This window comes from Pantherophis guttatus, chromosome 7 (genome assembly GCF_059756535.1).
Source record: "Pantherophis guttatus breed Tessera chromosome 7, ASM5975653v1, whole genome shotgun sequence".
Taxonomy (NCBI): domain Eukaryota; kingdom Metazoa; phylum Chordata; class Lepidosauria; order Squamata; family Colubridae; genus Pantherophis; species Pantherophis guttatus.
The window spans coordinates 83641314-83669264 of record NC_142069.1 but is presented as its reverse complement, the minus strand read 5'-3'; the positions used below and the strand labels follow the sequence as shown (position 1 = coordinate 83669264).

The following is a 27951-nucleotide window of genomic DNA, read 5'->3' as shown; positions in this document are numbered from 1 at the left end:
AAAATATATATACTGCTCAAAAAAAATAAAGGGAACACAAGCAGAAGACATCCGAGATCTGAATGAATGAAATAGCCTTATTAAATAGTTTGTAGTGTGACACCAGAGGCAGCTTGGGGATGTGAATATATGTGTACTTTTATAAGCAGATAACTATTCTGTATTGTTGGGCAAATATACACTGCTCAAAAAAATAAAGGGAATACAAGCAGAAGACATCCGAGATCTGAATGAATGAAATAGCTTTATTAAATATTTTGTTCTTTACATACAGTAGTTTATACACTGCTCAAACAACTAAAGGAAACACAAAACTCCTGCATGTAACGAACAAAGTATTTAATAAGGCTATTTCATTCATTCAGATCTCGGATGTCTTCTGCTTGTGTTCTCTTTATTTTTTTGAGCAGTGTATATTTGGCCAACAATACAGAATAGTTATCTGCTTATAAAAGTACACATATATTCACATCCCCAAGCTGCCTCTGGTGTCACACTACAAGCATTCCTTACAGATTTGACCATAAATACTTTTAAACATACAAAGGGCATCTCGCTCCCTGTTGAAACATTCGCTAAGCATTCCGTTTAATTTTTATGCATGCTGTTTCCTGCATCGTATCCCATTCAGCAACCAACTTTACAATATTTGCATAAAAAAGCTGCCCATAACCAAAGCTCACAATCGCACACACAAAATCAACAAAGCTGCAGCCCGCTTTGTTTCTCAGTGACCTGGGGGAAGAGCTAAAACGTGATTCTCACACCCGCTGCCTGCCACAAATCTGCCATGCCCTTCCCAATCGTGGCTCAGTGTCGCTTCTAATAGCCAATCCCATACCGTCCCTTCAAATTCCGACAGATAGCAATAGCACTTATTTACCGCTTCACAGTCCTTGACAGCCCTCTCTAAGCGGTTTACAGAGTCGGCCTATTCCGCCCAACAATCTGGGTCCTCATTTTACCCACCTCGGAAGGATGGAAGGCTGAGTCAACCTTGAGCCTGGTGAGATTTGAACTGCTGAATTGCAGCTAGCTGTCAGCTGAAGTAGCCTGCAGTGCTATACTCTAACCACTGTGCCACCTGGGTTCTTTATTAAGATGCAGTCTTTATTCATACATTCAACTAGTTACATAGCCACGCCCTAAGCAAACCATGGCTATATTTTAATATATTTATCCTGTTCACGCCATCAATACCAGCATCAGCCTCACAGTTTTTTCAACGTTCGCAAGGCGTTTATGACTTCATCCTTTTTTTCTTTCTTTGATATTAAAATTAACACGTGTTTCAATGCCACCCTTTAGCATTTCATTAGCATTTACCACGCAAGGATCTAAAATACTCCTGCATTGCCTCATTTCAATTTTGTGCCAAAAACATTTCATCATTTTGATCCATGCTTCCATCTGAAACAATGAAGGGCTCATTGTTTAGTCCTTTTCCAAACATTCTTTTTTAATTTCCACCCAAATCAATTTGCATATTTTTTTTTCCTGCCTCTTGGAATTTAACTGTTCTCTGTGCTCTTTGACTATAGTCTTTGCCATTGCAGTATTAATGTAAGAGATGACTTGGCTGAGCTCAAGGGAAGAGTCAAGCGTATCATCAGTCTCGAGTCTCTTCGTACCCGTAAGAGAACTAAATCCAGGCTTCCTTGAATTCTGCTGACTCTTATATACCGCCAAGTTGCCTTGACTGCTAGTAGTTCAGATTCTTTAGAGAGCTAGCATGGAATAAACTTCTACTCATTTGAACAACTCCGGTTCCTGATATCTTGCACCTGACATTTATTATTCTTTGCTTAAAAGCTCCCTTTTTATAACCCTATAATCCTTAATTCGGGCTAGAATTGGGCGACTGGATGGAGCTGAGCATTTACTGCCTGGATGCCCTTCCTGATGCCTATGCGAAGTTCACAGCATTTTTTTTTCTTTGCGCTCTAAGAGAGAAATATCTGCCTCTGCCTAGGATTGAACTTTCAACCTTCTGAGTGGGAGGGGAACGTCTTCACCACTAGGCCACCGTGTCGCTCATTTATTATTCTTTATCTACACAGCAAACAGTATATTTTTTCTCACTTTTTTTTTGCAACCACACTTCCATCTGTGCATTTTCCATCTCATCCACAGTCTCTTTCACTTCATCATTCCACCAAGCAAAAGAAAAGACAAACAATTAGAAAAGCAGGACAAAGCCATCAGCAGGATTGCAACTGATAACCTGTGGTTGCATGGCACCAAAAGCACAGTGAAAAAGAGAGCCTGATTACCAGGTGCCATTTCTACTATTGTCTTCTGTGTTTCTCCCTACTCTACTTCCTCAAGTAATTGGACCAACGCAATGAACAGAACTTGCAAAGGTCATGCTGCTCCCAGATGACTGGGCTTCTAAGAAGGAGTCTATGTTCCAGTTAGAACAGTGGATCTCAACCTTCCTAATGCCACGACCCCTTAATACAGTTCCTCATGTTGTGGTGACCCCCAACCATAAAATTATTCCTAAAACCATTGAAAATATGTGTTTTCGATGGTCTTAGGCGACCCCTGTGAAAGGGTCGTTCGACCCCCAAAGGGGTCCCGACCCACAGGTTGAAAACCACTGAGTTAGAAGAATATGCCTGGAGTCCAGAACATTTCCCACACAACTGAAACTGTCTTGCTAAATTGGCACATCTAGTTATCCAAGTGTGATCAAAAGCAGGATCTGGCTTTCTGAAGGCCCTGATTAAACGAAGAAAATCAGCTTGGTTTTGAGGTTCTAACAGATTAACAAATTCACAGAGTTGGAAGGGACCTTGTAGGTCATCTGTTCCAACCCCTTGTGCAAGCAAGAGACCCTACACCATTTCTGACAAATGGTAGTCCAGTCTCTTCTTGAAAGCTTCCAGTGATGAAGCTCCCATAACTTCTGAAGGCAACTTCTGTTCCATGGGTTGATTGCTGTCATGGTCAGAATTTTTTTTCCTTATTTCCAGGTTGAATCTTTCCTTGTTCAGTTTCTATCCATTATTCCTTGTCTGGCCTTCAGCTGCCTTGGAAAATAGGTTGACCCCACTTCCTCTCTGTGGCAGCCCCTCAAATATTGGAAGACTGCTATCATGTCTCCCCTGGTCCTTCTCTTCACTAGACTAGCCATGCCCAGTTCCTGCAACTGTTCTTCATATGTTTTAGCCTCCAGTCCCCTCATCAACCTGGTTGCTCTTCTCTGCACTCTTTTTAAGAGTCTCAACATCTTTTTTATAGTGTGGTGACCAAAACTGGATGCAGTACTCTAGGTGTGGTCTTACTAAGGCTTTATACAGTGGTAGTAGTACCTCACCTGATCTTGATTGTATCCCTCTGTTAATGCAATTTAGGATTGCGTTGGCTTTTTTGGCTGCTGTTGAACACTGTTGGCTCAAAGATACTTTTGAGGGCTTCAAAAATCTGAACCAATCCAGATCAATTTGGATTCTTGGTAAGTCTAAGCATGCTTGATTCATATTAGTGATTGAACCAGACTTTAAAGTAGTGTCTGCCTTCCCCGCTGTCTTTCAGTAAAGAATATACTGTATTTTTCGGAGTATAAGATGCACCTTTTTACCCCTCTACAAGGGGGTGAAAATTTAGGTGCGCCTTATACACCGAATGTAGCCCCGCTCACCCACTGGCCCCCCCTTTGGCCTCTGCCTCGCAGCAGTTACCTCCTTGCAGCAAGCAGCAAGAAGAAACAGCTTGTTTCAGCTTCAGCACAGCGTAATTAGCACAAGTTGATTGATTGTCTGTTGGATCGGCCTCCCGACTCTCAGCTGTTTTGCTCTCAGCTGTTTTGCGCGGGCCTCTGCTGCTTGCTGCAAGGAGGTAAATTGCTGGGAGTAGATTTTTTTTTCTTGTCCTAATCAAGCTATGCTGAAAACGAAAGTGAAAGTAAAGCAGGCTATTTGCTGTTTGTTGCAATGAGGCAAAATTGCTGGGAGGCAGAGGCAGATTTCTTTTTCTTGTTTTCCTCACCAAAAAAGGTAGGTGCGTCTTATAGTCCGGTGCATCTTATACGCCGAAAAATACGGTAGATTTCTTTACACTTGCTCAGCTGTCTTCTGACGGTACAAATCCTTGACTTCCTCTATTAATTTAAGGATTGCATGATGTGTATGATGCAATGAATGGCAAATGACCTTGCCTTTGATTGTTTTTACTGTTTTTCCCGACTCCCTACTCTGGAGACACATATTTTTCTTAAAAAAAAAAAAAGAAGTTGTACCTTTCTATTTGTTAATCAACAAAAAGCTTTCTGTGGTAGCAGCTTGAAGATTAACAAATTAATACCTGCCGAAATTGGTTCACTTTCCAAAAGCTTTTAACGTTAACAAATAAATTATCCTTCCATGTGTCAGAAGTTGTTTCTGGGTTTTGTTTCATCAAAATAAGACAGCTACACAACTGAGATTTGTGGCTAATCCAAGTGACCCAAAGAATCAATGCAAAAATATCTGTTCTCTGGTTTGGCACTTCATCAAAGTACCAAATAAGGAAGATGTAACTTTCAGTTCCAAGGAACTGTCATATCCCTTGGCACAGAAATAATCTTTGCATGAGGAAGGCTGCAAGAACCAAAAGTGACTCTGAAGAGCAAGGCTCTTGCAATAGCGAAATGATAGCATTTACACTTCTATACCGCTTCATAAAAAGGGGACGTGGTGGCTCAGCGGCTAAGAGACTGGGCTTGTTGATTAAAAGGTTGGCAGTTCAGCGGTTCGAATCCCTACTGCTGCATAACGGGGTGAGCTCCCGTGACTTGTCCCAGCTTCTGCCAACCTAGCAGTTTGAAAGCATGTAAAAAATGCAAGTAGAGAAATAGGGACCACCTTTGGTGGGAAGGTAACAGCGTTCTGTGTGCCTTTGGCGTTTAGTCATGCCGGCCACATGACCACGGAGACGTCTTCGGACAGCGCTGGCTCTTCGGCTTTGAAACAGAGATGAGCACCGCCCTCTAGAGTCGGGAACGACTAGTACTTTTGTGCGAGGGGAACCTTTACCTTACTGCTTCATAATGATTTACAGCAGGGATGTCAAACTCGATTTCATTGAGGGCCGCATCAGGGTTGTGTTTTACCTTGGGGGGGCCACGTGGGGGGGCATGGACATGGCAGGTTTAGCAAGCTCAACGTCACTCATATCAGGTGTGCCTCAGCACTTTGCCAGTGAAGATGGGCTCCTGAGCTCCGTTTTCGGCTGCGACGGCCTCCTGCAACCCTCTGCCAGTGGAAACGGAGCTCGGGAGGGCCGTCTGCAGCCCTCCCAAACTCCATTTTCACTGGATAGAGGCACCATGGGCTGATCCTTCGCTGTTTCCAGGGTGGTCCCACAAGCCAGATCTAAGCACCCCGGGCCTTGAGTTTGACACTCCTGATTTACAGCATTCTCTGGTTGGTTTACAGAGTCAGCATATTGCCCCCAACAATCTGGGTCCTCATTTTGCTGACCTCAGAAGGATGGAAGGCTGAGTCAATGCTGAACTGGTCAGGATCGAACTCCTGACTGTGGGCAGTGTTAGCCTGCAATACTGCATTCTAAACACTGAGCCACCAGGGCTCTTGAGATGAGGTAGATTCCTGTGCTAATGTTTACAATGGTTCACAAAGATAGATCAAAATTCCTTTTAAGAAGAGTTTATCGGTTTACTTCAAAGCCTTCTTCATGTAGACCACAAATTCAGAACATCCTGAAGCCTAAAATGAAGTGATACTCACCTAAGTCAGCATGTTCAATAAATGCTTTCACAAAACGTTTCATTTCCTCGAACTGAGCTTCTTCAACTTCTGAGGTTCCATCCAGAAGAAATATCACATCCATTGGCTTGGTGCAAGTTTCTGAGAAGAGTTTTAAATCTTTTCATTATCAAGGTTTCTAGACTAGACAACTGGCAAACAGCATAACTTCATAAAAATAACACAAGAGAACAAATAGAAACTTGGGGAAATAATAATTTCTGAGGAGAAATTATTATTTCTCCTCAGAAATTAAATAATTAATTATTATTTCTCTTCAGAAACTAAATAACAATTTCTGAGGATAGTTTTAAATCTTTTCATTATCAAGGTTTCTAGACTAGACAACTGGCAAACAGCATAACTTCATAAAAATAACACAAGAGAACAAATAGAAACTTGGGGAATTAATAATTTCTGAGGAGAAATTATTATTTCTCCTCAGAAATTAAATAATTAATTATTATTTCTCTTCAGAAATCAAATAATAATTTCTGAGGAGAGTTTTAAATCCTTTCATTATCAAGGTTTGTAGGCTAGACCAGTGGTGGGTTGCCCCCGGTTTGCACCGGTTCTATAGAACCGGTAGTAAAACCGGCAGGAGGCTCCGCCCACCAACGCCGACGTCATCAAAACACTTCTGCGCATGCGCAGAAGAGAGCGCGCACGCGAGCGGCCCCACTGCGAACCGGTAGTAAAGGTAAGTAGAACCCACCTCTGGACTAGACAACTGGCAAACAGCATAACTTCATAAAAATAACACAAGGGAACAAATAGAAACTTGGGGAAACAATAGTTTTTAAAAAGTCATCAGAAAGAGGGCTAACGACCAGATGACTGCAAGGAATATAAATCCTTCCATTCCCTACCGTTCAGTCAGAACTGAAGAAGCTTCTTGGATAAGAAGTGAAACATCTTCAAAGAAAAAAAAACCAAAGTCCAGTTGTCTCTTGAAAAAGAACCTTCGGGACAGCCATTTTAGCTTCTATTCTCGAGTTTAATTAAAAACAACAACAACAAATGAAACAGACATTACCTTTCTTTGAGCAGCAAGTTTTGAATACCAGGTCAGGCCCTTCTTCGATAAGGTTGTTAAAGCCTTCTATGATTATAGGAGCCTGTGGCTGGCTTAATTCTTGGAGTTCCTGGATATCTGCATTAGGCCTTATGCCGATAGGAATCACATGGACGTCCGTGGATGGGCGAGTGATGGTATCTGTGGCAGGATTTGCAGTGACCATGTAAACCAAGTGTGGGACTTGCTCTGTCCTTCTGTTGGTGATAAACGACTGTTCGGAGACAAAGTTGAGAGCCTGCCCAGTGTTGGTCGCATTTCCTCCCTGGAATTTCATCTCCCGCACCTTTTTAATCAGGAATTCCTTGGATTGACGGTCCCTGAAAGAATGTTCCACGGTGATGGTGAAGGAATACTGGAGGATGCTAATCTGAACGGTTTCTTCGCCCACTTCCAACTCCTGGATGGTACGGATGAGAAACTCTTTGATGGTGTCAAAATTGCTCTTGCCGACTTTGCTGGAGCCTTCAATTAAGAAGACAATGTCAAGGATCTTTTCGATGGAAATAGTGGTCTTCGTAGAAAATACGTCTGGAAGGTGAGTCTTTGCTTCCACACTGGGGAGAGTCGGGATTGGGCGTTGGGTGGAAAGAACCTCACTGACTTCAGGTACAAGGCCACAGAAGTAATCAATGATTTCATCCCTACGTTGCCTCAACTCAAGGACGTTGTTCATTAGGAAAGCTCTGTTTTCTGGCGATTGCTGTTCGATTAGTCGAATTTGTTCAGTGCTTGCATGAGGCCCAAGGCCGATGGGTATCACAATAATGTTCTTTCTTTTCAGAAGCGGGAAGATCCCCTGAATTCTCTTGGGGTCCTTGCTTGCCATAAATAGCACAGCTATTTGGGCAGCGTTTGTCCGTGGCGCCTTTCCAAACACATGGAACACAACATATTTGAGAACCTCGGCTGCAGAGGCTACATCCCCGCCTGTGTATTTTATATTTTTCACAATCTTCCTCATTTTAGTTGACTTTTTAATATCCTTCAGGCCAAGGTAAATGTGCGATCCGGTCCGGTATTCCAGCACTGCCAAGCGGATCCTTTTTTGAGAGATGTGGAGTTTTTCCATCATGCTAATTATGAAATTTTTCAACTCGTCAAAATCACTCTCGGAAAGCTTATTGGAACCATCCATTAAGATGGCCAGGTCCATCATTTTGCTACAGGAATATTCACGCGGGACTTCTTCTTCCTCTTCTTCCTCCTCTTCTTCTTCCTCTTCTTCATTTGGGCTAGCAGTGGTCAAGGATTTGCCAATCTCTTCTGGATTACACGGGCGGCATGTCAGGTTTCGTACTTCACAATGGCTAACCAAGTAGGAAAAACAAACAGTTAAAACTCCATTTTCAACTTCTGTTTTCAACTTTGTTACAAGACTAAATGTAAGAGATGACCAGCCTGAGCCTGAGGGAGGAGTCAAACGTGTCATTAGTCTCGAGTTCCTTTGAGCCCACAAAAGATCACCTTGAATTGCATTGACTCTTATCTACCACCAATTTACTTTGACTTTCAGTAGCTCAGATTCTTGTAGAGAGCATTAGCATACAATAAACCTATATTCATTTGAACTTCTGGACTCCTGATTTCCTGTGCTTGACTTTAAATCTTTTTTTTAAAATCTTTTTTTACATTTCAATAATTCTAACACTTTTAGAGTTAGGAGTCCCTGTGGATTTTACACCGCTAGTTGTTGCTTACTCTAGGTCTCATCTCCATTTTAAGACCTTTGAGCCAGTGCTGTCCAAAGACATTTTCACCGTCATGTGTCTAGCATGACGTCATGGAACACTGTTACCTCCACACTGAAGTGCTACCTATTTATCTACTTGCATTTGCATGCTTTTGAATTTCTAGGTTGGCAGGAGCTGAGGATGGGAACTCACCCCATTCCATGCCACCTGGGTCTCGACTCTCGAACCTGGGCTGCCGGCTCTCTAGCCGACAATCTCAGTTTCTTAACCAATGAGCCACTGCACTGCCCCTTTAGAATAAAGACAATTCTGATAATCAACATAGTTTTTCAAGGCTTTGAAAAGTGTGCTTCCAAATTATGGGTCAGTATTTGGAACCAGCAAACGGCTGGATGTTTTTCATTCCATACAACAAAACTGATCAATCTGAAGGTAATAATTTGAATTCTTTATTGGAGAGTTGGATAAGAGAGATGGAGAAAAAAAAACCCATTAATATGTAATGCTTAAGAGAGAAAAGGGAGGCTCAAATAAGCATCCCACAGTATTTTTTTTTAGAAAGATCCTGAGAATTGTGTTCTCCTGAGAGAAGAATTATTGAAGTGATTGAACTTCTATCTATAAATAGAAGCCAATCATATTCTATTTATAAATTAATAACAGCGGCTTGACTTAGTTATTTTTTTTAAAAAAAAATCCTATTCATGGAAAAAGAGAGTATTCAATTTAAAAATAAACTATGTTTTAAAAATCGGAAAACTTTCTACCCTCAAAAAATGTTAATTGTTCTGGTCTGGGCCAGTGCAACCACACAGCATTCGCTCTGGTTTTGTGAAGTGTGATTAACAATCCTCCAGGATCCCTTAAGACTGACACAACTGATCCATTTAGAAAACATTGCCAAAATCCTCACCCATATACTTTTGCTAAAACCGAGAGCTATGGAGGACACATGCCATATAATATACATTTCTTCTCTGTCCTAATTCAACCTATCCCCTCCCTTAAACTCCACAAAGTTCTCTGTTTTACCAGGATCGGCAGAGCTGAGGATTCTCCGAGTTCAAAACGATCTTTTTCCCGTGAGAAATCCTGCCTCCTTCTACTTCGCACACCGGACATTCTTCAAGTTTGATACAAGACTCAGAAAGCTCATCAAGAATTTTTCCTGTTTTACAAAAGTGTTGGAGAAGAATGACTTTAATTTCTTTATTTTTTTTTTAAAAAAATGCAACAATAGATCCTGACATTTTAAACATTTAGCCTCTCCCTTGGAAACTTAATAAGAACCCCAAAGTTTGCAAGATTGTCAACAGTCAGCAAAGGTTGATGCTCTTCCACGGATTATGTTATCTCGTTTGGGTGAACGAAACATCTGCAAGAAAACAACCAAGCTCAGAGAGCACCAAAGACCGCAAGGAGAGGTTCTCCTTTAAAACTGCCAGGCACATCTCCTAAATATCATGTTTCCCCGAAAACAAGACCGGGTCTTGTTTTCTTTTGGGCCCCGAAGTAAGCACTAGGGCTTATTTTCGGACGATGTCTTATTTTTTTCCATGTATGGAGGCTTCTGCTTGCTCGCGGAGGGGCAGGAGGTTGAGCGACACACTGGTACTGCAGCCACGAGATGAGGTGGGGGGTGGAGCTACCTCATGCGCCCCACATTGGCTGTGGTGGCCCGGCAGCGGCCAGCAGAGCTGGCAGCAGAGTTGAACAGTGAGGAGGTTGTGGAGCAACTTGGGCCAGTGCTAGGGGCTGGGGAAATCTTGGACGAGGGCTCTGCATCGGAGGCAGAGCGGGAGGTAGACAGCAGCGAGACAGAGGAACAGCTGGAGCCCGTTCCCAGTATGTGCATGCGCAGAGCTGCCAGAAAACAAGAACAACTCAGAAAGCAGGGGCGACTCAGGAGTAAAGCCACACCTTGGAGGTGATTGGCCCCTCCCAAAGGAAATAAACGATGAGGAGTGAACTGGGAGTGGCCTTTTGCAGGAAACAATTCGTTCGTTCCATGACTCTGAGAGACTCTGTGCCAGGTTTTGCTTTGTACTGCGGTTGGAAACAAATTATGTGGCAGCTTGCCAAAGGAGATAAGGTATGTTGAGAAATATTCCTTTAAAAAACTGTTTGGACAAAACTTGCTGACTGTGAATGAACGTAATTCACAGTCATGTAAATAAAAGAGGTTTTGCCGGGATCTATTCCTGCCTCCTGCTTTTTAAGGGAGCGTAGGTCAGAACCGCAGGGCTCCTGCAGCCAGGCCATCCATGCCCTGACACCTGCCTCGTGGCCACGGCACCAACACACCGCACGGCCTCCTGCTCTGTTGCGGCCGCGAGCAAGTAGAAGCAGTGGGCTGGCGGCCACATGGGCTCCTGCTGAATATGGCTTCCACTTCTGCCACTGTGAGGCTGTTGACAGGGTGTGAATGGCTTGGGTGCGGTGGCCCTGAGGTAAGCCACTGCAGGCCACATGGGGCAGCTCCACCACCACCCCATCTCGCCTCATGGCTGCACTACTGCAAGCAACCAAGAGCCTTGGTAGTACAGTGGTCTAAGGCACCCTGTTATTAAGCTGGTTATTAAGACCAGCTGCCTGCAATTACTGCAGGGTTCGAATCTCGCCAAGGCTCAAGGTTGACTCAGCCTTCCATCCTTTCTAAGGTAGGTAAATTGAGGACCCAGTTTGTGGGGGCAATAAGCTGACTTTGTATAAATATACAAAAGGATGAAGGCTATTGCTGAGCACATTGTAAGCCACCCTGAGTCTTCAGAGAAGGGCGGCATATAAATCAAATTTAAAAAAAAACAAAAACAGACAGAATGGACAGATAGCCAGCTGCACAGGCTCTTAAGTAGGGCTTATTTTGGGTGTAGGGCTTATATTAGGCACACATGTAAAAAAATATGCAAGGTCTTATTTTTGAGATGGGTCTTATTTTTGGGGAAACAGGTTAATTAGCAATTCTAGTGGTGCCATCCATGTTTCAATTCTTCTAATCTTCAGCTGGTTCTGTGAGAATTTTTTTCAAGTTAGTTCCATAGCAACTTTACTGACTTATCATTCCCTCCCGCTTCGAAATTGAATTGAGCTGAAGATCAGCAATTGAATCCAGCTGCCAAAAACACCCACTCTTCCCCCCCTTCTATTTATTAACATCTGGATTGCAGGATCACTTCAGAAAGAGAAAAGGATATAGAATTGTTTTCCAATAAAGTACATACTAAAACAGACTGGAATATAGAGGCCCTTTTACCAAAAAAGTCAATCTATTCCTGTCTGATCAAAAATGATCAGAAGATGATACAAATTGTGATCAAATAGGTTCCTTTGTGAAATACCCCTTTCATTTTAAATGGAAAATTAATTGGTTTCAAGTGATCCAATATTTGTAAACAATCCCAAATTTCTTTGGAACGTAGATATTTTGCTCTGGGGTTCTACTATCTACACAACAGGATTCTCTATTCAAAATACGACATAATAAGCATGGGCATCAAAACTCTGATGAATTTAATTTTACTAACTCAACTTCTTGGTATTTTGGTCTTTCGAGATAAGGAGGCAGAAATCTATTGATATTTCCTTTGGAAATTAATAGCTGACATCTGCACTATTCTCTCCTACTCACCCTGTCCACACACGTATAGGCACAGATAATTTGTGAAGGTGTTGGGACACAGTTTAATTTCTTTTTTTTAAAAAAATAATAGGTTGGTGAAATGGGTTTTAAACCCATTTCTCTTGTTCCTGGATGTCTGTTTCTGAGTTAAATACAGAGAAAAGAATTGCATTTATTCTATTTTTTCAAAAGAAAGAGGAAAGTCTCTCTGATTTTATTTCTGCCAGAATACCAGAACTATCCATAATCTGAAATTCTATTCTGTTCTGTTCTGTTCTGTTCTGTTCTGTTCTGTTCTGTTCTATTCCATTCTATTCCATTCCATTCTATTCCATTCCATTCCATTTTTTCTATCCTATTCTATTCCATTCTATTCCATTACATATTTTATATTCTATTCAGTTCCTTTCCACTCCATATTTTCTATTCTATTCTATTCTATTCTATTCTATTCTATTCTATTCTATTCTATTCTATTCTATTCTATTCTATTCTATTCTATTCTATTCTATTCCATTCCATTCCATTCCATTCCATTCCATTCCATTCCATTTTTTCTATCCTATTCCATTCCATTCCATTCCATTCCATATTTTATATTCTATTCAGTTCCTTTCCATTCCATATTTTCTATTCTATTCTTTTCTTTTCTTTTCTTTTCTTTTCTTTTCTTTTCTTTTCTTTTCTATTCTATTCTATTCTATTCTATTCTATTCTATTCTATTCTATTCCATTCCATTCCATTCCATTCCATCCCATCCCATCCCATCCCATCCCACCCCACCCCACCCCACTCCATTCTATTCTACTCTATTCTATTCTATCTTCCTTGCTTTCAAGATCCTAAATCCTTTGCATGTATCATCAGAGTAAAATTTACAAGAGCCTCCTAAAGGAATGTTAATTAGCAGTATTATCTTTGGGGCTGCTCTTCTAGATGAAATCAACATGACTAGAGAGATGAGATGAAGGACTTCATGGGGTGGAGTTCAACCTTCTAACCACACAACCACATTTCCCAAAACTGAATTATCTTGCATCTCCAATCAGTCATGACCAAATGTCATCACTGATCCAAGCATTGGGAAGTTGAAGGACAACAGGAAAACACATAACTTGCTTCTCCTACTTCTCCCTACTTCAAAAGAGAGAAAATAATCCTGTTATGTCATGTCCCTGTCGGAGCCTGAATCTGCGGAGGAAGGCAAGCTGGAATTGTAGCCAATGGAGATGGAAAGGATGACTTTGTTGACTTGGGAGGAAAATGGGGAGGAGCAGGCCCAGTCAGGCCAGGGCCTTTCAGGATTGGGACGGCTTGTAGGCAGGGAGAAAGTGGGAGCAGGATGACCCAAGAGAGGCTAAGCAGTGAACATGAGAGACAGAGTTCAGGTGATGAGCAAGGACCACCCTCTCCTGATCCCCAACCACGGAGAGTGGAGAGAAGGCGAGAACAGCACAGACTGACCTGACTACTCAGAAGGAGAGTCTCCCACCCCTCTCCACAAGGCACACCTGGGGACTGAGACTTAAGGAGATACTGTGGGGAGGGGCATTTGTCAGGAACAAACATTGAATTCCTGGAGTGTTGCGTGCCGACGTTTGAACTTTCCTGGATTCCTTGCATTCTTTCTGGATTTCTTGCTTTGCAGCCATGGTGCTCACAGCATTGGGCTGGACTATTTGCAGCCAGAGGCTGCTTGAGAGGTGTGTGTGTGTATGTCATCACTTTGCTCTGGGGCTTGCCAGAAACATGGGAGTGTTTGGGGAAATTTGGAGCAATAAAGGGGCGGTTTGAACGGCCAGCTGCCTGTGTAACCTCGGTGCCGTGCCCTGGGTCATCACATATTATTTAAGTAAGAGTGAAACTCCAAGTAAGATCCTTCTGACCAGACATAACGCATGGAGTGGAGATGCTTACCTGAAGGACAGTGTGGATGGCATCCTTCAACACAGTTCACGGGACATGCTATTGGATCCATGTGCTGGCATGTCCTTGGACAGGCAGGACCACAACTGTTGTATCGCCATTCACATTGATACTCTTCCTCCACTTTGTTCATGCTTTCACAACTTTGTGCTACAATATACCAAATAAAAAACGATGAAATGCTTGTGCCATGTAATCATTTCAATTTTTTTTTAAAAAAAGTGAACATCTATAGATGAGATGCTCCCTGAGCTTGTCTGTTTTCTTGCAGATGTTTCACTACCCAAACTAGGTAAAATCATCAGTGCTAGCATCATCACTAGCACTGATGATGCTACCTAGTTGGGTAATAAAATGTCTGCCTAACCCTATATCATTTCAGACAAATGGTTGTCCAATCTCTTCTTAAAAACTTCCAGTGTTGGAACATTCATGACTTCTGGAGGCAACTTGTTCCACTGATTAATTGTTCTAATTGTCAGGAAATTTCTCCTTAGTTCTGGATTGGATCTCTCCTTGATTGATTTCCATCCATGGTTTCTTATCTTGCCTCCTGGTGCTTTGGAAAATAGGTTGAAACCTGTCTTCTTTGTGGCAGCCCCTCAAATATTGGAAGACTGCTATCATGTCACCCGTAGTCCTTCTTTTCACTAGATTAGATATACCCAGTTCCTGCAACCATTCTTCATAGCTTTTAGCCTCCAATCCCCTAATCATCTATGAGTTCTTTTCTGCGTTCTCTCCCTCCCTCTCTCCCTCCCTCTCTCCCTCTCCCTCCCTCCCTCTTCCTCTCCCTCTCTCCCTCCCTCTATCTCCCTCTCTCCTTCACTCTCTCCCTCTCTCCCTCTCCCACCCTCTCTCCCTTCTTCGCTCTCTCCCTCCCTCTCCCCCTCTCTCCCTCCCTCTCTCTCCCTCTCTCCTTCACTCTCTCCCTCTCTCTCTCTCTCTCCCTCTCTCCCTCTCCCACCCTCTCTCCCTCCTTCGCTCTCTCCCTCCCTCTCCCTCTCTCCCTATCCCACCCTCTATCCCTCCTTCGCTCTCTCCCTCCCTCTCCCCCTCTCCCTCTCTCTCCCTCTCCCTTTCCCTCTCTCCCTCCCTCTCTCTCCCTCTCTCCTTCACTCTCTCCCTCCCTCTCCTCCTCTCTCCCTCTCTCTCCCCCTCTCCCTCTCTCTCTCCCTCTCTCCATCTGTGTGTGTGTCTGTGTGTGTGTGTGTGAGTGAGAAAAAGAGAGAGAGAGAGAGAGAGAGAGAGAAAGAGAAAGAGAGAAAGTAGATTACTTCATATTCTCTCCCCACTTACGGCATAGAGTAGGAGTCCTCCAATTGATCACAGCTCCTTTCTGGGCACAAGCATGGGCGTAAGCGGCAATGGCATCACAGAAACAGGCACAATCCCCAATGGATTCACAAACACAGGTGTCATATGTGCAGATCTCCACATAAGGCTCAGGATCGACCTGTGACGGAAGTAGTACAAGTTACGATCTTGAGAAGATCTCCGCAGCTTCAAGGAACAAGGTGACCCGCATATAATGAGACTTGTCTTCACATCAAACTCTACATTTTAGGAGGTCCCATAAACCAGCTCCTGCCAACAGTGAACTCTTCTGGGCAAGAAACCCATCTCAAGGGCAGGTCAACCAGCTTCACAGCTGGGCAGAAGAAATTAGATTCTTCCACTACTTCATCTCAGATTGCCAAATTAGAAAGAAATGGGAGACCAAACAGTATCTGCTACCAGAACGGAAGGAGCACTTTGCAACACTAAGCATCAAACAGCTGAAGAAGCTTCTGGGATGAGAAGCAAAATGTCTTCAAAAGAAAAAACAAGAAAGTCCAGTTGCCTCCTGAAAAAGCATCTTTAAGACATCAAACACTAAGCACCTGCAGGATCCAAATCTGTATTGGTCACCGGGACCAGAAATTTAGTTTTTTGAGCTTTCGGACTCGTGATGGAGCCCATCCTTAGGGAACTTGTCATGGATTTGTCTTACTTAACATTGTTATCGAGTTATAAAATATCGTAAAATACAAACGTTAATAGAAAAGCAGTGGGGGGAGGGGGGAAGGAGAAGTGAGGAAGGATAAGAAAGAAAAAAAAAGAAACATTGACTTCTGAAATCTGTTGCAGTAAAATAAGGCATCAACATCAAATCACAGCTTTTTGCTTTTTCATAATAGTATTAACAAGCCATTTCTATAAAGATCTATCAGTCTATTCGGTAAAACCCAAAGTCAGAGTTTCATTCTTTTCCACATCAAGCATGAAGTTCAGAGGTGGTTTCCACATGGAAACAAAAGTACTTATGTTCTTTTCTTTAATCAAAGTGGTCAATTTTGCCATTTCTGCCAACTCCATCAACTTCTGCAACCATTCCATCCTTAGTAGGAATCGAAGTGTCCTTCCATTTTTGCGCATACAATAGTCTTGCTGTTGTCAACATATGTGTTGTGATCCAGGCCCAAATAGGTATTATCAGACGCAATCAGTTTGAAAACAAACAGACTTTATTAGAACAGCTGAGAATTAACTCATTCTCAGCATAGTCCAAACTAATTCAAAACAAATTCTTCATAACACAATTCTTCAGCCTTATCGCCAACCTTGGTCTAATTAGGCAACCTGCCAAAGGCTTTTCTTGGCAAAAGTTCAGAAGCAGAAGACACCAACAAGAAATAAATGCAGCAAGACAAGAAACAAATCTATCAATGTTGTTTTCTGACAAAAGAGCCGAAGAGCCGTTGCTGGTCTTTTAAGGCTCACGGGAGGGGCCAATCATCTCTTAGCCTTACTCCTGAGTTGTCCTTTTTGCTTTAGCTGCTCTTGCCTTCTGGCAGCTCTTCTCATGAGTGCACTAGGAACAGGCTCCTCCTGTTCCTCTGCCTCTCTGATGTCAGCCTCTGAAGGCTCTGGAGTCTGCACATGACTCCCAGATGGCCCTGGCCCCATCTCTGCCTCCAACACAGAGCCCTCGTCTGGGCCTTCCCCAGCCTCCAGGACTGGCCCATGTTCTTCCTCAGCCTCCTCACTGTCCGACTCCGCTGCCAGCTCCGCAGGCTGCCAACGGACCACAACAATATCTACTGTGTTTCCCCAAAAATAAGATCCTGTCTTATATTTTTTTGAACCCCGAAATATGCGCTTGGCCTTATTTTTGGGGAGGTCTTATTATTTTGGGGTGCATGGAGCAAGACGGAGCTCCTCTTGCCGTCTTACCTGGTTTCCAGCTCTGTCTCCCTAACCAGAGGAAATGGCGGGGACCAGCTGCACATGCATTGAAATATTTTTGGGGAGGGCTTATTTTCAGGGGGGATTATTTTAGCACATGCTCTCAAAAGCCCGCTTGGGTTTATTTTCAGGGGATGTAAATACTGCCAAATAAATGTCTTATTTTCGGGAAAACCCGGTAATAACAGAGTTCCATTTTTTTAATCCAATTCTTTTTCCATTAGGCCCAAAAGGAAAAGTTCTGGTTTCATTTTTATCTCCATTTTAAAAATTTTCTATATTAAGATATGAATCATACTCCAACTTTTGTTTTGCTTTATTGCTTGTCCACTTCTCAGATTTGTCAAGTCTGAATGCTCGGAAGACTGAAACTTTGATCCCGGTGACCGACTCAGATTGGATCCTACGACATTATCCTGGGACGCGTATATTCTCCTTCATTCGTACTAAGCATCGGGATTAGTGATTAATTCAAGTGAGAAATGATTGTCCAGCCACGGGAACCAGAATGAGGGTTATTATCTGGATAAGAAATGGCTTACCAGCTTTTTGCATTCTTTGAAGACATCGCTATTCAAGACGCTGCATGACGTCTCCACCATCACCTGTTTTATGACGTTACCGTTGCACAGTGACGACGCCAAGTCCTGCCCTTGGGAAAGCTGCAAAAAAGAGAAGGAACACATTATAATGCCAAGAAATGTGGCAGCTATCGTTTACCTGTCAATTTAGCATCTTCATAGCAAAAAAAAAAAAAAAAAAAAGGACTTGGTGGCTCAGTGGCTAAGACGCTGAGCTTGTTGATCGAAAGGTCGGCAGTTCAGCGGTTCGAATCCCTAGTGCCCTGTGACGGAGTGAGCTCCCGTTACTTGTCCCAGCTTCTGCCAACCTAGCAGTTCGAAAGCATGTAAAAAATGCAAGTAGAAAAATAGGGACTACCTTTGGTGAGAAGGTAACAGCATCCTGTGCGCCTTTGGTGTTTAGTCATGCTGGTCACATGACCACGGAGACGTCTTCGGACAGCGCTGGCTCTTCGGCTTTGAAACAGAGATGAGCACTGCCCTCTAGAGTTGGGAACGACTAGCACATATGTGTGAGGGGAACCTTTACCTTTACCTAGCAATGAGAGCTAAGAGTGGTGCGGTGGCCTAGAGGTGGAGCTGTCGCCTCACAATCAGGAGGCTGTGAGTTCGATCCTAGGTTGAGGCAGATATTTCTCTCTCTGGGCACGTTGAGAATATATCTGCTGAATATAACTCTGCACTGGTGACAGGCAAGGCATCCGGCCAGTAAACACTCAGCTCCGTTCTGTTGCCCAGACTCCACCCCACAAGGGATTATGGGGTCATTTAAAAGGAGATGATGATAACAATAAAAACTAATCTCTTGGAAATCATGAACGTACATCTAAATATGTGGGAACACATGAAAAGATCGGGCAACTGACTCGTATTTATGATGGTTGTAGTGTCCTGGGGTCCACTTTTGTGACCTTCTGACAAGCAAAGTCAGCGGGGAAGCCGGATTCACTTAACAACCGTGTAACTAACTTAACAACTGCAGCGATTCACTTAACAACGGCGGCAGGAAAGGTCGTAAAATGGGGAAAGACTCACTTAACAAATGTCTCGCTTAGCAACAGGAATTTTGAGCTCAGTTGTGGTCATAAGTCAAGGACTACCTATACTTGAAGCTGTTTTGATTCTGGCCTATTGCTATAGTCAGAAAAAATAATTTGTCACCTGGTATCCCTTTTGCAATTTCATATATTTCTTTTCTTTTTTTAAAAAAAAAAATAATTTTTATTAAACATTTTTTCAAAAAACCAAAAAAGACTCTTTAAACAATAGTTTCTTTCCAACAGTTTCGCAACGGTTAAAAATTTCTTACTTATCCATTTTTTTCTCCCTTATTTCAATGTATCCTTTATACATACAAGTCTAATATTGATTTATTTACATATATACATATAAATAACAGTGTACACAATTTCATTTCTACAAACTGCATTTTTTCGGTTTCCTCTTATTTGTTGTTACATTTCTACTCCTACATCTTCCTTATTTGATCTTCCCTTGTCTTTTATCTCTCTCATCTAGCCATTCGTACCATTTCTCCCACACTATACAATATTCTGTTTCCTCTTTTCAAATATTTCATATATTTTCATATATTTCATATATGTCTGCAGTCCCTTCTGTAATTCCGTATAAATTATTTGATCTCAGAGGGAAAGTAAACAATATCTTCTCTTGCATTTTGAAGACGCTGTAGCTTGCATTTTGCCTTGGGTAAATAATCTAATTTAAGTTGCAAATGCTTTGATTTTCTCTGAATTTTCTGTCGCACCATAATTCTATACACTTGAAAACCATGATAGTGGCTAAAGTTTCCATTTCGCTTACCCCGAGATATTAGGATGATTATATTATTTTGTGTTTCTGAATAGTATAAAGATGACTTACTAACCCTTCAAGGAACAAAATCACTGTGGTTGATAGACTCTTCAGTGAAACCCAGATGTGCTTATTTCTATTCTGGCCTGTAGTCTGGAGAATTCTTTGTAGTCTAGTGTAGCCTTTCTCAACCTTGACAATTTTAAGATATATGGATCCAGGGGTGGAATTCAGAAATTTTAGCAACAGGTTCTCTGCCCTGTTGGTGTGTGTATGTGGCCATGGTGGGCATGGCCTACTCGGCCTCCTGCACCACGGGGAGGGGGGGCGTTTTGGTCCTCCCCAGACTCTGAAGGCTTTCCTTAAGCCTCCAGGAGGGCAAAAACAGCCTCCCCTGGTCTCCGGAAGCCCTCTGGAAGCTGGAAACGGACCCATTTTCCGATTTCCAGTACTTCTGGTAGGCCCGTTTTTCGCCCTCCCCAGGCTCCAGAGGCTTTCCTCTAGCCATCTAGGAGAAGGCAGTCTCCTTCTTTATCATTAGCCATGTTAGAGTTGGAGGCTCTAAGATAATCTGCTGGTTTTCCTACCCTGACAATAAAACATTCTGAAACACAGACGTTTTCGGATTTCCGGTACTTCTGGTAGGCCTGTTTTTCGCCCTCCCCAGGCTCCAGAGGCTTTCCTCGAGCCCCTGGGTGGGCAAAAATGGCCTTCCCCGGGCTCTAGAGGCCCTACGGAGGCTGGAAATGGGCCCATTTTTGGACTTCTGGTACTTCCGGTAGGCCTGTTTTTCGCCCTCCAAGAGCCTCCATGCATGCCCTGCACTTATCTGGCATCCAAAATGGGCTGCGTGGAGACTCCTAGGAGGGGCGGGGCAGTGTGGGTGGGGTTAGCCAGTCCTTGCAACTACCAGTTCAGCAAATCAGATTAAAATTAACATCCGGTTCGCCCGAACTGGCCCGAACCGGCTGAATCCCACCCCTGTTTGGAGCTCAGGAATTCTGAGAGTTGAAGTCCACATGTCTTAATGTTTCCCAAGATGGAGAAAGAGTGATTAACCTCCATTCCAAACCACACGGAAATTACTTTTCCAGATTATTTCTGGCCATCCAAAAGAAGACGGTCTCCTTGATCATTAGCCATGTTAAGAGAGACACCTCCGTCGTCAAAGGTGCAACACATTTTTTTTTTTTACAAATACCTTTCTGACATCAGCACACTGTGAGTGAACTTTCCAAGAATTCCCAAAGTCACTCGGATCAACTTCAATCTGCTTCCGGCTGCTTCTCAGGTCGTTGTTTGGCACGCCATCAAAATTCCCACACAGGCCACAGACTTTATCCTTTCAAGGAACAAGCCAAAGAAATGTGTCACCTTCTTTCTCCTTCAACAGGAAGACTATTAATTAATTAATATTAAGACTATTCATCAATGGGTGGCAGTGTTCCGATATTTGAGGGGTTGCCACAAAGAAGAGGGAGTCAAGCTATTCTCCAAAGCCCCTGAGGGCAGGACAAGAAGCAATGGGTGGAAACTAATCAAGGAGAGAAGCAACTTAGAACTAAGGAGAAATTTCCTGACAGTGAGAACAATTAATCAGTGGAACAACTTGCCTCCAAAAGCTGTGAAAGCTGTGAATGCAGGAAACACTGGAAGTTTTTAAGATGTTGGATAACCATTTGTCTGAAATGCTTTTGGGTTTCCTGCCTGAGCTGGGGGTTGGACTAGAAGACCTCCAAGGTTCCTTCCAACTCTGTTATTTGTTCTGTTCTGCACTGAAGATAAATTCCTTTGTGTCCAACCACACTTGGCCAATAAAGAATTCTATTTTATTCTATTCTGTTCTGTTCTGTTCTGTTCTGTTCTAACATACATAACTAAGTAAACAAGCTATTACTACCCTGTTTTCCCCCAAATAAGACACCCCCTGATAATAAGCCCAATCGGGCTTTTTGAGCGCATGGCAATAAGGCCAAGCACTTATTTCAGGGTTCAAAAAAATATAAGACAGGGTCTTATTTTTGGGGAAACATGGTAATTTGGAATCTGAGTCGTGGCAAGTGGACTTCTTTTCTTTTTCAGTCTAAAACGTTTCTCTGCTTCTCCAAGTAGCTTGTTCAGTCTGAGGGTCTCCCAAACCAACTCGCTCGGGCTGAAGACGCTACTTGGATGAGCAGCGAAACATTTCCAAAGCAAAAAGAAAACAAGTCCAATGGTCATGATGCTACTTCCAGATAACTCTATCTAGTTGACTGAGAATCTTCATCAGAAGTGGTATTCAGCCGGTTCGGACTAATTTCGGCGAACTGGTAGTGGCGACCTGCGAGTGGGCCCGCCCACCAGCCCATCCGCCCTGGCGCTATGCCATCCTGTTTAGCCATGTTTTCTAAGCTGTGTGCATGCATGCAAGCCACACACTCGAGCAAAGAGGATGCATGGAAGGTGTGCAAGCACATTTTCAGTGCGTGGCGAACCGGTGTTAAAATTACGTGAAACCCACCTCTCATCTTCATCAACATACAAGCTATTACTAAGTCATAAATCAGAAGCAACTTACTCCATAGTTTTCTTTCAAGATGACTGTAATCCCCATGTTTTGATCCCAAGTCAGGGAGATTCTCCCTCGTCCCAGTATCAGAATATAGTAGCGGCCAGACTTCAAAATTTCCATGTTGCCTTGTTCTCTCGGAGGGGTGAGGACATTAATCTTCATGAGGAAAAAAAAGAAAGAAAGAACTTTCAACAATGGGAGTCCACGTCAGCCTCTAATAAGGGTTTGATTTCAACTTTAATGAACGGTAGAATATCCCACAGGGCAAGAGACGTTAATTCCATTGTGACAAAAATGTACAGGTTGTTAATGTCAGGATTCCAGGTAACAACCCCAACGAAAGAAGACTCCGAGGCTTGAGGTTCCTCAAAGTTCCATTTTATTAGAGATGTCATATTGGCACATCTGGGAAAACCCGAATCTGAAAGCTTCCAGGTTTTCCCCACCCGAAGGAAAGTTCAAGTCAGTGATGAAATCCAATTGTTTTTACTACCGGTTTTGTGGGCGTGGCTTGATGGGCATAGCAGGGGAAGGATATTGCAAAATCTCCATTCCCTCCCAACTCCTGGGGGAAGGATACTGCAAAATCCCCATTCCCGCCCCACTCTGGGCCAGCCAGAGGTGGTATTTGCCGGTTCGAACTACTCAAAATTTCCACTACTGGTTCTCCAGAACCTGCAGGATTTCACCCCTGGTTCAAGTCCCTGCCCAACACCCACATGTCCATCACATGGTCCAATCAAAACACCATCCCAACTGGAGATGCTTCCCAGTTCCAGCCCTCCAGGTGCAGGGCAAGATGTCCTTGACTCTCTGAGAAAGGAATGTTATTATGACTACATATCACCCTGGCTCCATACAATCCCCCCTCCTAGTTTCCCACAGCAGTAAAGGTGGCAGGCCTGAAGATCCAATGAAAAAGATGGCATTCCAGGCCTGACACAGGTATTCCTTGACTTACAACCATTTGTTTAGTGACTGTTTGAAGTTACAACGGCACTGAGAAATGTGATGTACGGCCATTTTTCACATGACCGTTGCAGCCTCCTCATGGTCACGTAATCAAAATTCGGACACTCAGCAACTGACTCATCGTGATGATGGTTGTGATCTCCCGGGATCATGTGATCCCCTTTTGCGACCTTCTGACAAGGAAAGTCAATGGGGAGGCCGGATTCACTTAACAACCATGCTACTAACTGAACGAGTGCAGTGATTCGCTTAACAACGGTGGCAAGAAAGGTTGTAAAATGGGGACAAATTCGCTTAATAACTAGCTTGCTTAGCAAGGGAGGTTTTAGGCTCAATTGTGGTCACATGTCGAGGACTATCTGTTTACAAGCTCCAATTTTGAATCAAGTGGGCACAATGAGAATATATCTGCTGAACAAAACTCCGCACTGGTGACAGGAAGGGCATCTGGCCATTAAACATTCTGCTAGCTCCGTTCAGTTGCCCAGACTTGACCTCGCAAGGGATTATGGGGTCATTAAAAGATGATGATTTTGAAGCAAGTGTTTCAAATGCCACGGCTCTCATCCCTCAATAGACTTAAGCATGAAAATTTTGTCTCTCTGAATACCCAGCAGTGGGAAATATTTTGCTCAAGGATCTGACCAGTTTCAACAGACGTCCCTCTGGAGCCCTCTCAAAAGAATCCTTCGAAACCCCCTCTTCGACAAGTGAGCCTGTGGAGACAATGAGGGAGGGGGTAAACTTACTTCTCCACCATGCAGCTCGATCTCTCCCCCGTCAAACAAAACCGTGATCCTTCGAGTGCACGTCTCTCCCGTAAAGCTGCATCCTTCCTTGGCCACGAGTATCCGAAAAGACCCAGCCCCGTCGTCTTCACAGTAGTCCTTGAAAAGAAAGAAGGAGTGACAGCAGCCTTTTGAAATCGGCCTACGGAACTCCATCTTCAAAATGTCCCTCTCCGGAGGTTGCAATGGAAGCTTAAAGCAGGGTTCCCGGAACTGAGTTCCGTGGAACCAGAGCAGAGGTGGGTTTCAGCAGGTTCTGACCAGTTCTGGAGAACCGGTAGCGGACATTTTGAGTAGTTCGGAGAACCGGTAGTAAAAATTCTGACTGGCTCCGCCCACATCTCTTCTCTGCCTCCCAAGTCCCAGCTGATCGGGAGAAAATGGGGATTTTACAGTATCCTTCCCCCTGGAGTGGGGACGGAATGGAGATTTTGCAGTATCCTTCCCCTGCCATGCCCACCAAGCCACGCCCACTAAGCCACACCACGCCCACTAAACCACATCCACAGAACCGGTAGTAAAAAATTTTGAAACCCACCAGTGAACCAGAGAGTTTCCAGAAAAGAATCGTAGGGATTCCGTGGGGGGAAAAAAATCTCAAAAATCAACTTTAAAAATGGGTTTTAAAATAAAACCGGGCAAGGCCAGCTAAACTTGGCCTGAAATAAAGGTTTGTGGTTATATTTCCAATGTTTTCTCGCAATCTCCAAACCTACTACGTTATGCAAAATGCTCAGACAATAGGAGTAAATGAAAGTTGTAGGTTCAAAATGCCTACCGCGTTTTCACGAAAATAAGACCCTATCTTATATATATATATATATATATATATATATATTGGCCTTATTTTTGGGGAGTTCTTATTATTTTGGGGCGCATGGAGGAAACTAGAGGAAATGGTGGGGACCGGCTGCACATGCATTTAAATATTTTTGGAGAGGGCTTATTTTCGGGGGGAGGGAGGCTTATTTTAGTGCATGTGCTGAAAAGCCCGATTGGGCTTATTATCAGGGGATGTCTTATTTTAGGGGAAACAGGGTAGTAAAAATCAGGGTTGGTCTGTCTGTCTGTCTTTCTGTCTGTCTGTCTGTCTGTCTGTCTGTCTGTCTGTCTGTCTGTCTGTCTGTCTGTCTGTCTGGATGAATGGATGAATGGATGAATGGATGAATGGATGAATGGATGAATGGATGAATGGATGAATGGATGAATGGATGAATGGATGAATGGATGAATGGATGGCTATCTGTCTGGCTGTCTGGATACATACATACATACATACATACATACATACATACATACATACACACACACACACACACACACACACACACAGGATTCTGTGGGGGAAAAATGTCTTCTGAAAGTTTCCATGACTGAAAAAGTTTGGGAACCGCTGGTCTAAAAGGATAACAGAATAACAGAGTTGGAAGGGACCTTGGAGGATTAGACTTTGGTTTTGAAGCTACCCATTCTCCAAAACTCTGAGGGGCTTAAAAAGGTTAAAATCATCCAAGTACAAATAATATATCAATAACACGCAACAGGGATAAATCATTAGAATCGGGCTGGAAGGGACTTTGGAGTCCAACCCCCTGCTCAAACAGGAGACCCTCTACCATTCCAGACCAATGGCTATCCAATCTCTTCTTCAAAACCTCCAGTGATGGAGCAGCCACAGAAATTTCCTGACAGTGAGAACAATTAACCAGTGGAACAACTTGCCACTAGAAGTTGTGGATGCTCCAACACTGGAGGTTTTTAAGAAGAGTTTGGACAACCATTGGTCTGAAGTGGTGTAGGGTTTCCTGCCTGAGCAGGGGGTTGGATTAGAAAATCTCCAAAGTTTCTTCCGGCCCGATTCTAATGATTTATCCCTGTTGCGTGTTATTGATATATTATTTGTACTTGGATGATTTTAACCTTTTTAAGCCCCTCAGAGTTTTGGAGAAGGGGTAGCTTCAAAACCAAAATCTAATCCTTGGGATTTCTTGGGGCAATCTTTGGGAGTCCAACCTTGACTTTCATGAATCTGCTTTCCTCCCTTTTCTCAACGGTTGACCATGAAGAGCACAAAGATCTGAGCTTCGTTGAAGATCCCCAGCAATGTAACTTGATGTGAAACCTGCAGTGATGTCTATTACTTCGGACAGCATTGCTAAAGCAGTTCAAGAAAAGCAATATTTTCATTCTGTGTATTTTTACTCTCGGTATGAGCCAAGCCGCCTCTGCATTTCCCCTTAGAGCAGGGGTGTCAAATTCGATTTCATTGAGAACTGCATCAGGGTTGGGTTTGACTTCGGGGGGAGCAGGGGGGGCACCTGTGGTAGCCAAGTGCTAAGGCAAGACTTCCCTGAGAGCCTCCCTCACTCTCATTATAATCTCCTTCCTTCCTTCCTTCCTTTCTTTCTTCCTTCCTTCCTTCCCTCCTTCCTCCCCTTCCCTTCCTTTCCTTCCTTTTCTTCTTTTCCTTCCCTCTTCATTCTCCTTTCTTCTTCCATTCCTTCTTTCCTTCTATTTCCTTCCTTCCTTCCTTCCTTCCTTCCTTCCTCCCTCCCTCCCTTCCCTTCCCTTCCCTTCCTTCCCTTCCTTTTCTTCTTTTCCTTCCCTCTTCATTCTCCTTTCTTCTTCCGTTCCCTCTTTCCTTCCTTCCTTCCTTCCTTCCTTCCTTCCTTCCCTTCCCTCCCTTCCTTTCCTTTCCTTTTCTTCTTTTCCTTCCCTCTTCATTCCGTTCCCTCTTTCCTTCTATTTCCTTCCTTCCTTCCTTCCTTCCTTCCTTCCTTCCTTCCTTCCTTCCTTCCTTCCTTCCTTCCCTTCCCTTCCCTTCCCTTTCCTTTCCTTTCTTTCCCTCCCTTCCCTCCCTTCCCTTCCCTTCCTTTCCCTTCCCTTCCCTTCCTTCTTTTCCTTCCCTCTTCATTCTCCTTCCGTTCCCTCTTTCCTTCTATTTCCTTCCTTGCTCTCTTCCCATCTTCCCTTCTTTTTCTTTTTCTTTTCTCTTTCCCTTTCTCCTTTCCTGTTACCTTCTTGCATGCTCAAATACGAAAGGCAAAAACATTTTAGTTTGTTTTGCTAGCCCTCTGCCAGTGAAAATGGAGCCCGGGCCCCATTTTCACCCACGACGGCCTCCTGCAGCCCTCTGCCAGTAAAAATGGAGCCCCCCCCCCTCCCAAACTCTGTTTCTGCTGGCAGAGGCACCACAGGCTGGTCCTTTGCTGTTTCCAGAGCGGCCCCACGGGCCAGATCCGTCCTGCGGGCCTTGAGTTTGATACCCCTCCCTTAGAGCATCCCATCCCAAAAGTCTTACCTGAACAAGCACATACTGACAACTGCCAGGAAACCTGTACTTCAGTCCGTCGAAGGTCAAATAATGAGCGGCACCGATGACAGAACATTTTCCATCGCAGACGTTTTCCGTGCATTCCCATTTTCGAGCACGGCAGGTGCTGCAGAAGATTAACAGCTATTACCGTTTTGGCACATCACTCAAACTCTGTTTTGTATGTTGATGTTAGGATGAAAGTTGTGTCTCTGCTTTGGAGAAAACACAAATCACCTGGAACTTCGTAACTTCTGGTCAGGTGGCCTCTGTTTAATCCTACTCAATGGGCATTTTCAGAGGTCAAATTTGCCTCCAGGGATCATCTCTAGTTTTGCTGTGACTTGGTCATTCCAAAAAGCACCAGAGAAGTGAACCTCTGAAACAGCCAGTATTGCTTACAGCACAACAGGTTTTAAGAGCTAAACAAAGTTGTGTGTTCTGCCCCCAGCTACAGACCCCAAGTAGCTGTACAAACCTTAGTTTACTAAATTAAATCGGTCTTTTTCAAATAAAGGCTGTTAATTAACTTTCTTAACAGCCTACAAAAATCCAAAGAATAATCATAATCTTACTATGGTTGGCAGAAAGCCCAGAAGCAATTTGCAGGAAGCTGATAAGAGAACTGAGGTCAAGAC

At 43.4% G+C, this 27951-nt stretch overlaps 1 protein-coding gene across 1 annotated transcript in view; it reads right to left on the bottom strand.

Moving 5' to 3' along the window:
- The window catches only part of VWF (von Willebrand factor), a 195543-nt gene that overhangs the window by 72950 nt on the left and 94642 nt on the right, over positions 1–27951 (bottom strand). The window contains exons 20-29 of the mRNA XM_060684131.2: positions 27302–27440; positions 23962–24099; positions 22247–22396; positions 20891–21031; positions 17836–17955; positions 15365–15521; positions 14057–14215; positions 9552–9687; positions 6787–8135; positions 5733–5852 (exon numbers count right to left, since the gene is read on the bottom strand). Coding sequence (XP_060540114.2) covers positions 5733–5852; positions 6787–8135; positions 9552–9687; positions 14057–14215; positions 15365–15521; positions 17836–17955; positions 20891–21031; positions 22247–22396; positions 23962–24099; positions 27302–27440 — 2609 coding nt within the window. The remainder of the gene's footprint in view (positions 1–5732; positions 5853–6786; positions 8136–9551; positions 9688–14056; positions 14216–15364; positions 15522–17835; positions 17956–20890; positions 21032–22246; positions 22397–23961; positions 24100–27301; positions 27441–27951) is intronic.